Below are 10,000 nucleotides of genomic sequence, written 5' to 3'. Positions count from 1 at the left end.
CAATGTTTATGCTAGATAATGAGAAGTGGATGGGAGACAGGACCGGAGGTCAACTGCTCTCATAGGTGCATGAGTCCTATGGTTTACACAGCCTTGCTAGATCAGGTCTCTCTACAGCATGCAGCTAACTGGTGAGGTCTCGAGCCACATGGTCATCTAGCTAATAGGTTTTGCCATCAATAAATAACACCTAGACCTTGTGGGATTTGAACAAGCAAGCCTGCAGTTGAAACAGACATGCTACAACAAATCCAACAGTTATTTTATGGTGAACCCAATCCTGCAGTGGTGACCTCTCACTGAAAGCAGCTGGGTTGTCATGGGAACAGTATGTGGTGCATGACATCATGCTCACCGCGGAAAACTATTTCAAACCAATCAGACTTTTCTTCTGCACACTCCCAGGGTGCCACAGTTTACAAGATTTCAGTATTAATTCAATGTGTGTTCCTTTAGTAGGAGTGTGGGTATGCTTGTGTGGTCACTAGTCCTTCATTTTGACCTGTCATTTACATACTTAAAAGTATTGAAATTGTCAATATCCTCCTAGACACTACACACACACACACACTATGGACACGCACTCATCTCTTCTTTTGTAAATGCTCAAATGTCTCTGTAACCTCTGACAGAAATCCTTCATACGCTCTACCATTGGTCACCGCCCTGGTAAGCAGTTGAGGAGGTGGTGAGTCACCACAGAACAGATTGATCGCCTGATCTGGAATCATCTAACCACCCTGGGGCACCCAGCGAGCTGCATCACTGCACTGCATGATGTCAGCACAGGCCATCCACATCACATAGAGCTCAGCTTCCAAGCAGCTCTGTCCCTAAATGCTTATTGGACCACAGACACCGTGTTACTGTATTCAACTGTCCCTTTGTGGAGAAGGAACTTTCTGGAAGATGCCAGAACGGGATACGTGCATTCTTCCTCTCTGGTTACCACCACTCAAGTGCAGCGTAGGTCTAAAGGTTGAGATGAACATGGGTAAGGATGTTCTGTAGTGACCTTGGTGGTGATGTCCAGCGTTGCTCCCTGGTCCAGCAGGGCTGCGGCCACGTCCTTGTGGCCCTCGCGGGCAGCCAGGTGGAGGGGCGTGTAGCCGGAGGAGGTGGTGGAGTCTGGGCACGCTCCGTTCTGCAGCAGCTGCAGCACGATGTCTGGTTTACCCAGACGACTGGAGATATGCAGGGGCGTCTGGTTGTCCTGGACACACACACACACACACACAGGCACACACACACACACACACAGAGGTGATTTGCAACAGGAGTATTTCTTTAGTCTGTATTTCTTTAGTATGTTAGAGTGAATTGACTCAGGGTTTACTCTGAATTTAGATAACTTTAAGCAAAGCGTTAATAAACAAATTAGGAAATAAATAAACTATCAATTTCATAATTGCAACAACAGCAAAAAACCTCACCAACAAAGTACTAACTTTGAAGCACTTTACCAATGAGATACAGCACTGTAAATCCAATAATGTATTGATCTCAGCTCCAGTATATTAAGTGAAGTAGCCTAAACTTGGCAGTCTGTTCTAGTGTGTGTGCATGTGCGTGTGTGTGTGCCTGTGTTACCTTGGCCTTAGCTTCCACTGTGGCTCCACTCTGGACCAGGTACCTCACCACTTCTGACTGGCCTGCTCTGGCTGCCATGTGGAGTGCCGTCTCTCCTCTCTGAAAAACACACACACACGCACACACACACACACACACTTAAGTTATAATGTGTTCTCCCTGCATCCATCTTTCTCTCGAACACACATACAAAGTAGTACCAACAGTCCTGTCTCAGCACTGGCCAATGTTTCTGTGTCTGTCCAACTTTAACTGTTGCTCTTTGTCATGACTACTAGGTCAGCCAGACAGTCTCTACCCCCTCCCTCCCTCCCTCTCCCCTTACACCCCATAAGAACGCCCCTCACTGTCCCGTTACCGTGGTAACCCCGCCACAGACAGGGTGTGTGTGGGTGTTTAAATGGTGACCTGTTCCGGGGGGGAGTGTAATGTAATGTATAGTGTTATTACCCACTCTCCTCACTCTACTGTACTCCACTGTAGCCTGTAGGAGGAGGAGGAGGAGACTGGGGCGCCTATGCAGGGGATACACACACACTCTCACACACACCCCACGTACACACACTCACAAACACACCCCACTCATAGCCTGCTATGAATAGTTTGGGTATTGTACGAACACGATTGGTCTCACTTAATAGTAGTCGAATTTCACCTTTTTCCTAATGATGATAAACTATTATAAAACCATGCATGTCAGGGAGGACCCTAAAGAGATTATGAAAGCAGAAATTTTGGAGATGAACTGACAGAACAGAGCTAGGATCCTTTCCTCTACTTTTCTCTGACAGTGATTATCAAACTGTTCAACCTAAGGACAACCAGAAACAGATCCAGGAGACACCGAGGTGGCAGGAAGAGACAGACAGCAGAGGCTGTACTCACCACATTGGTTGTGTTTGGCGAAGCTCCGTGATTCGTCAACTGAGTCACAATGTTTTCGTGTCCCATAAACGCGGCCACATGAATGGGAGTGAGTCCCGACTGAAAACACACACACACAAACATAGATTGAGATACTGTATTCACCTCCTTGAAGTTCTGGGAAGTTTACCAAGTACACCACAACTCTAGGGGAAGGAGAAGGAACATTTCTCCTCTGGCTTTCCGCTTGTAAAAATTGATACTGCCTCTCTGCCAACCCCCCCTTTACAGTCCCTGTCAACACTAGTCATCATCCTCGGACATGAGCCCCTTCCCACAACCACACAATGAAAGAGCCAAAGAGCAAGATGCAAATAAAGAGGGAAAACTGAGTCAAAACTTCAGATTCTACAAGACATGAAAAAGTAAGAAGAGAAAGAAGAGATACATACATTCTAGTGGATAAAAAGTATTACTGATCAAAATAACACGATAGGGAGAAATATGTATATATTTATCTAAAGAGAGAGAGTGATTCCTACCTCAGTCACAGCCTGTATGGAGGCTCCATGCTTGAGAAGCAGTTCCATCACTTTGATCCTGTTCTTCTTACAGGCAATGTGGAGTGGCGTGAAACCGTTCTAAAAATACAACAACACACCAAAACGCTGTCTCTTTAGACTGTCTGGAAACACTGACAGAAGGCCAAAACAAACACACATGCACGCGTGCACACCCACACACACACTCTCTAGACGGAAAATCTTCCTGTGGGTTCTCCTAGACGTTTTTTTTCCTTTCTTTACCAACCAGGCAAACATGTGTGCCGTTGGGTGGCTAACAAAGCTCTTGTGTTTATCTGAATACAATGTCTGTCCTCTCTTCTCCTCTCCTCCGCTCTCCTCCGCTCTCTGGTCTTTGAGATTCCTGTCTGTCTAAACCCTCCAGTCTCCTCTTTTTCATCTTCCTCCTCTTTTTGCTATAAAAGTTCAGAGGCCACACCTCTACTGTTCAACTGCATGTGGACCATGACAGGGCTGTCTCCTGCCAAGACTGAGCCTATGGAGGGTCTATGGAGGAGGAGCAGGAAGAGGAGGAGGAGGAATAGCAGCATAAGCTGCAGAAGTTGGAAGTTTAAAAGATGGGGAAAGTAGAGGGCTAAGAGTAGGAGGAGTAAGAAGAGGAGAAAGGGGGAGGGGGGGAGGGAGCGCTATACAGCTAAGACAAAGATGCAACAGTTTAACTTGTCCCTCAGCACAACCTTGAACTAAATGTGGCTGAAGCATTCAACGTACTTTTAGACATCAGAAACAATAGTTCTCATCAGAGGAGGAAAAAAAACATCCAGACATGAAGTCCTCTGCTTCGTGCAGTCCTTCTTATGCTCACTGAGTTAACTCACTGAGCTAAAGCCGAGGCATTAGCTCAGACAGCTAGCAGGTTCTCAGGGTCATGAGATGTCTCATCACCGGACCTCTACAATGACACACTAAACCACCTCTGCTACACTTACCAGTGCTTTGGCGTTGGGGTTGGCCTTCTTGTCCACGATGACCTTGGCGACCTTGTAGTGTCCGCAATGGGCGGCGACGTGCAGGGCGGTCAGGTAGTCGTTGGTGACATCATCGACGGGCACGTCGTGATGGAGGAGAAGCTGGACGCAGTTGAGGTGGTCACCCTGGGTGGCCATGTGCAGAGGAGACAGCCCGTTCTATAGGGGACGGGGGAGAGAGGGAGGGGGGAGAGAGAGAGGGAGTTAGGGTGGGAGAGCGACAGAGGAACCAAATGCACAGCACTCTGAGCCAGGCTGTCTGATGCAGCAGAAGCAGACCCTACCTTGGTCTTGGAGAGGATGGGAGCTCCTCTGTCCAGCAGCATCTCCACCACCTGCTCATGTCCACTCCTGGCCCCGCAATGGAGGGGGGTCAGACCATCCTGGGGGATCCAACACAGCAAGTCAAACAGAGAGCAGGTTTTTCATGGATGTCTTATACTGAGTCTGAAATGCTTAGGGCAGTACACAGTGTACACCCTCTCTCTGCAGATTATGTCCGTACATAAGAAAGTCACAGTCTCAAAGTATTTCACAGTGGCTGACTGTGGTCGTAGGTTTTTTTTAAAACAGCATCTATTCCTGTGACAGATACACGTCCTTCAAATACCACAGAGCATTCAGGAATCTGCCCCTTCGCTGTGTGTGCAGCGACACACGTCCAGCATAGTGTGTGTGTGGGGGCAGTGAAGTATATGTTGTTGAGTAACACAGCTGTGGATGATTGCATAGAATGTAAACCACATGTTTTTCCACCTAAAATACAATTGCTGTTATCTATGTGTCTAGCCAATGACAGCAGGAGGGATAGTTGGCAGAGAGAGGCAAGTAAGAGAGGCAGAGTAGATAGAGGCAGGGCACAGATTAGCAGGATAGAGAGAGGCAGGGCAGAGTGAGGTTGGTTGGAGAGAAGGAGAGCAGATAAAGGCAGGGTAAAGAGAGGCAGGGTAGAGAGTGAGGCAGGGTCGAGAGAGGCAAGGCAGAGAGAGGGACCAATCCAGTAATGCGTCACAAGGTAGCAAGCCACCTCTCACTGGCGGCCTCCCTGGGTGTGACCTCATCAAATGATTTTTTTTAAATGACAAATCTTCCATTTTAGATAAGCCTCGGAAAAGGGAACATGGAAGTGGGCTGAGCTTGGGTCTGACCTTCGTCCTGGCATCGATCTTGGCCCCTCTCTCCAGCAGCAGCTTCACCATGTTGCTGTTCCCTCGTTTGGATGCCACATGCATGGGTGTGATGTCATTCTTGAATAGACATAGACAAAGACAAATACTGCCAAGTCAGACTATGACAACATTAAGTCTGAGATGAGGACAGCGACTGCTTATAGAATGCATCAGATTTAGCGGAGCTCATATCGTATTGTGTTGTACTCATATTGCACTTATTTTATTGTATAAGTACAGGTTACACTGAAAACAAGATATAATCAATTTCACAACCGTTTCATATGTTTGTATAAGAGCCTAGGTTTTGAAACAGTGACCAGGATACATTTCAGGCAAACATCTCCCTCTAGTGACAGTGAACCATAGCAGATGTGTGCTGCAGGGCTTGCCACAGCATTACATTCTGGCTCCATTATCTGATATGTTGTCTCTGTTTTCTTATTGAGGCCGTGTTCCCAGAAGTGATACTGTGGGCTGATGCCTTCTCCCTGTGGTAGGGTGTGTTCATGGGGACAATACAAGAGGAAGTGCTTTTGTGTTGGCTACTGTAAATGTGCTGGGGTCGAATCGAATAGCCTTTTGTTTGGGGTTCATATTAGCTGGTGGCCATTCAGAGATAGTTAAGATATGATGTGATGAGACATATTGATTGTGACCTCCGGGAATGTTCCTTTGTGTTAGAAAAAAGGGAGAGTTGAGTGTTCCCTCAAGTAAGCAAATGTGAGTGTGCAGGTACAACACACACAAACAAACACACACACAAACAAACACACACACACACACGACCCTGTGTAGAGAGTGTCTAGTGCCTGTATCAGCTAGAAGGAAACCATTCCTCAGAGCCATGACAACCTAACAACCATACTCTTGAGTATTATGGGATGTTGAGAAACAACGCCCCAGATTATATCTAAATCTACAGGCTCATGTTTTACTGACAGGCTATGCCTCTGTGCGTGTCTCTGTGTGTGTGTGACAGAGAGTGCTTGAGGAATTTACTGTGTGTGTTCTTTTGTGTTGGTGTGTATGTGTGTGTTTCCACTCCAGTAGACTGACAGTGGCAGCTGTAGAATTACGTAGCTCAGCATTACATCCCCGAACTGGTGGGTAGAGCTGCACATTCAGGCTCTCCCATTATCTCTGTCAACACCCCATCCCCCCGAGAGAGAGAGACAGAGAGAGAGAGAGATAGAGAGAGAGAGAGAGAGAGAGAGAGAGAGAGAGAGAGAGAGAGAGAGAGAGAGAGAGAGAGAGAGAGAGAGAGAGAGAGAGACAGTGTGGTGATTCCTTGCATCAGCCAGCATGCAATGATCCAGCTCACCACAGTCAGATCTGCAGATACCAGCAGGTTTGGTTGGGGACCACAGGAAATCTAATGGCTTCTGTCAAAATCTGATGAAGCCTCATGCGTTTACAGGGGTCTGATACACTGCACTGACTCACTGGAATGAATTCAACAAAGACAGTCCAAGCTCGACATGCATAAGATGTCTCAGTCTGATGTTAGCGAGGCAGGTTTGGTGGGAGCTAGAAAGAGAGAGATCAGCATGTAGCCCTGGTCTCCATTTGGGTCTGAAACTCAGTTTAACGTTTGAGCAGGGGGTGTGGTCTGAGGTAGGCAGTCTTACCCTGGCCTTGAAGTCGACGGCGGCCCCCCTGTTGAGGAGCAGTGTTGCTACGTTGATGTTGCCATAGTGAGCGGCGATGTGGAGCGGCGTGAAACCACTCTGTGTGGAAAGACGATGATGTCAGAAACAAAAGAGCAGCCAATCAGAAACTCTGATATCCCACACCTCCATCTCTGTCTGCCCCTCACACACACAAACCCCACCCCACCAGTGACCGGTGAGCAAAGCCTGATGGGAAGATTCTGTGTTCAGACACGCTAGATTAAGCAGAGAGAACCACATGATGCCTGAGCCAAATGCAAACAAGCCAAACATACAGTACAACATTAGAAAACCAATCACCAGACAGACAGAGACACAGAGAGACAGACAGCGGTTGCTAATAGATATTGATGGACAGTACAGCAGGACCTCCAGATGTGCAACCATGCAGATACAGTCCATCAATCGCTCTGTCTATGGAGCCTAATTTCATCCAGGAAAGTCTGTAGATCTGCAGTGCCAAACAACAAATCTCATTACAAGGCATCTGCCAAGGATATATATAAAAAATAGTAAAATATAAGTTTTAGGACATGTATCGTCTGAACTATACATACTACATAAAATAAATCTACTAGAAATTATATTATTAGGAGGGTGTTTTTCTTATATGTAAAAGGATTTATGGAAATGTCACATTACTACAATAATCTCAGTACATCAAGCCAATGCAACTGCACAACTCACTTGTGAGCCCATGTTAAGAACATACCGTATCTGCTTAGTTCTGACTGACAACATGTTAGTAAAGGGGTTTAATCAGTGTGAAATGCAGTTTACTTTTATTTAAGTCTGTTTAAGCCAACGCCTACAGTTCTGTGAGAGAGCGTGTTGGGTTTGAGAGTGCAGACTGTGGAGGCCTAGGTGGGTGTCTGTGTTGAACGACACCCGGCTGAGTGAGTCATGTCCAAGTCTGCTGAAGGAGGTTAAGGCCAAATAAGAGTCCTTATTTGTTTACATCTACTGTTTATCTCATACCTAAACCATGAATCCAGGAAAAGGAGAGCACAGGTGCACAGAGGGATGTAGAGGGGTGAGTGAGTGGGACTGACTGACTGGTTAATCTGCAGCTGGACGGCCTGGTACCAACACAAAACTTCACTGGATGGTTCCAGAATTAAACAGAAGGTTATTCCGGTTTATCTAGTCAAGCTATGGATATGGTAGCATTAGCAACCTTAGCAGGAATCATTATGAACCCCAGTCCATCAGTTACAGAGATCCTCAGTCCATCCTGTCTCAGGCCATCTTCACATGCTAAACACTCCACATCCAAGCACCAAGCTGCCAGTGATGACAAACAACCACTGAAAGCAATGCAGGAGATGTGGTGGCTAAGCTAAGGCTAAGCACTAGCAGCCTTAGCATTAGCCATTGGCCGTGTTAGTGTTAGCCCCGCTAGAGTTGCGTTGGTGAGTGGTGGCATGAGGAGGAGGTGGAGGAAGAGTTTACAGGTATACCTCGGTCGTTCTATTCACCATCATCTACAGGGGGAGGTAGACGACCGCCAGGTGAAAGAGGGGGAGAATGGGCGGTTAGTGCACACAACAACAATAACAACAACAACAACAACAATAACAACAACAATAACAACAACAACAATAACAGCTACAACAACAACAACTGATGTGACGATGGCCAAGCTGTAGATGGCTGCATGGTGACAGGTGGAGGTCAAAGGAAAAACAGGCAACATATTCAGACACACAGTGACTACAACTGGATGGTGCAGCTCATGACTGTTTCTATATACCATTGTATATATACAACTACATTTTTCACTATGGGACTACCAAAAATATAACACAATGTATTTACGCTATTCCTAAATATCAGATAATTACCAGCACCATCAAGTTCACAAGAACATCAACACTTTACTGGACATAAGTAACGACTGTGGGCGTAGGAGGTTGTGACCGTAAGCAGAACTTGATGCCGTACCTTTGACTCCACGTCTGCGTTGTGGTCGTTCTGGAGGAGCAGGGCGGCTGCCTTGGTGTCGTCCTTGCGGGCAGCAATGTGGAGAGCTGGGAGGCGGACCTTGCCCTTGGTGTCGTTCTCCAGGAGCAGGGAGACCACCTGTTCGTGACCCTGCTGGAGAGCCACCGCCAGGGGGGGTAAAGCCGTCCTGGAGAGGGATGGGGGGATAGACACTTACTGGGACTGGTTGTGATGGCACCAGCCGGTTCTGATCTCTAGTGGCAGAGAGACCAACAGTAGCAGTTTACCTAAAGGCTAGGAGTACTGCTAGGTCTAGATCTCTAGATCTGGAGGTGGCATTAGAGAAGCAGACAAGCTCCTTTTTCTGTGATGGTATTTAACATAAAACACAGTGTACTGAATTACTATCATGCCTGATAACATGTATTGCTTACTGCAGGCTTCAATCACTTAACATCAGTAGCACACATACCCTTAACCCATCTCATGTATGTACTCATTATAATATACCAAGATCAAGACACTATTTATTATTCATCTTATTCAATTCCTATTTATATGCAGGGACCATGGAATGAGACAGTCTGCCTTGAAAACAAGGGAGAAAAAAGAGAGAGGGAGAGGGAGGGAGATAATAAGGCCTATTAGGAGCTGCATTACTCATCGTTCTCACCCCAATAGGGAGCACCACCTCATCTCTGATCTGTTTCAATATGGATGCTGTCTGGAGCCGGCTAACTGTATAGTCACAACACACCCATGCCCGCACACACATGCATGAATACATTCACACAAACAAACGCACACACACACTTCCTTTGATCTATAGAGCTAATTAAGGCCATTACCCCCAGAAGATTAAACAATCCCATGGCAGTGCTGTTTGTTCATGATCTTGAACAGGTCACAAGGCAGTGTTATTATGAAGGCCTTACGGTAGCAGATGGATATAAATATTTAACAAAGCAGGAGTTGCTTGAAACATGGATATATATTCTCCTGCATCAATTATTTACACCCTGGAGGTAGGGAGGAGAAAAGAGAAAGAGGCAGTGGTTCACTATTGTACCCTCTCAAGGACAGAATCTCCTAAATCTACCCTCGCCTCTCTGCCACCCCCCCTCCCTCACTCTCTCCCTTCTTTCTCTCTCTCTTCTCTCTCTACTACCAGTGGGAGTTACACTTCACAGGAAGTGTAACTTCAGGAA

The 10,000-nt window shown here is 46.6% G+C and overlaps 1 protein-coding gene across 1 annotated transcript in view; it reads right to left on the bottom strand.

Annotated features, from left to right (window-relative positions):
* The window catches only part of ank3b (ankyrin 3b), an 81,057-nt gene that overhangs the window by 37,087 nt on the left and 33,970 nt on the right, over positions 1 to 10,000 (bottom strand). The window contains 10 exon segments of the mRNA XM_047032001.1: positions 1,016 to 1,213; positions 1,591 to 1,689; positions 2,476 to 2,574; positions 2,997 to 3,095; positions 3,968 to 4,165; positions 4,291 to 4,389; positions 5,155 to 5,253; positions 6,807 to 6,905; positions 8,793 to 8,966; positions 8,968 to 8,979. Coding sequence (XP_046887957.1) covers positions 1,016 to 1,213; positions 1,591 to 1,689; positions 2,476 to 2,574; positions 2,997 to 3,095; positions 3,968 to 4,165; positions 4,291 to 4,389; positions 5,155 to 5,253; positions 6,807 to 6,905; positions 8,793 to 8,966; positions 8,968 to 8,979 — 1,176 coding nt within the window.

Source organism: Hypomesus transpacificus, chromosome 13, assembly GCF_021917145.1.
Source record: "Hypomesus transpacificus isolate Combined female chromosome 13, fHypTra1, whole genome shotgun sequence".
Taxonomy (NCBI): Eukaryota; Metazoa; Chordata; class Actinopteri; order Osmeriformes; family Osmeridae; genus Hypomesus; species Hypomesus transpacificus.
Note: the sequence above shows the minus strand (reverse complement) of the source record. Positions and strands in the feature narration are given on the sequence as shown.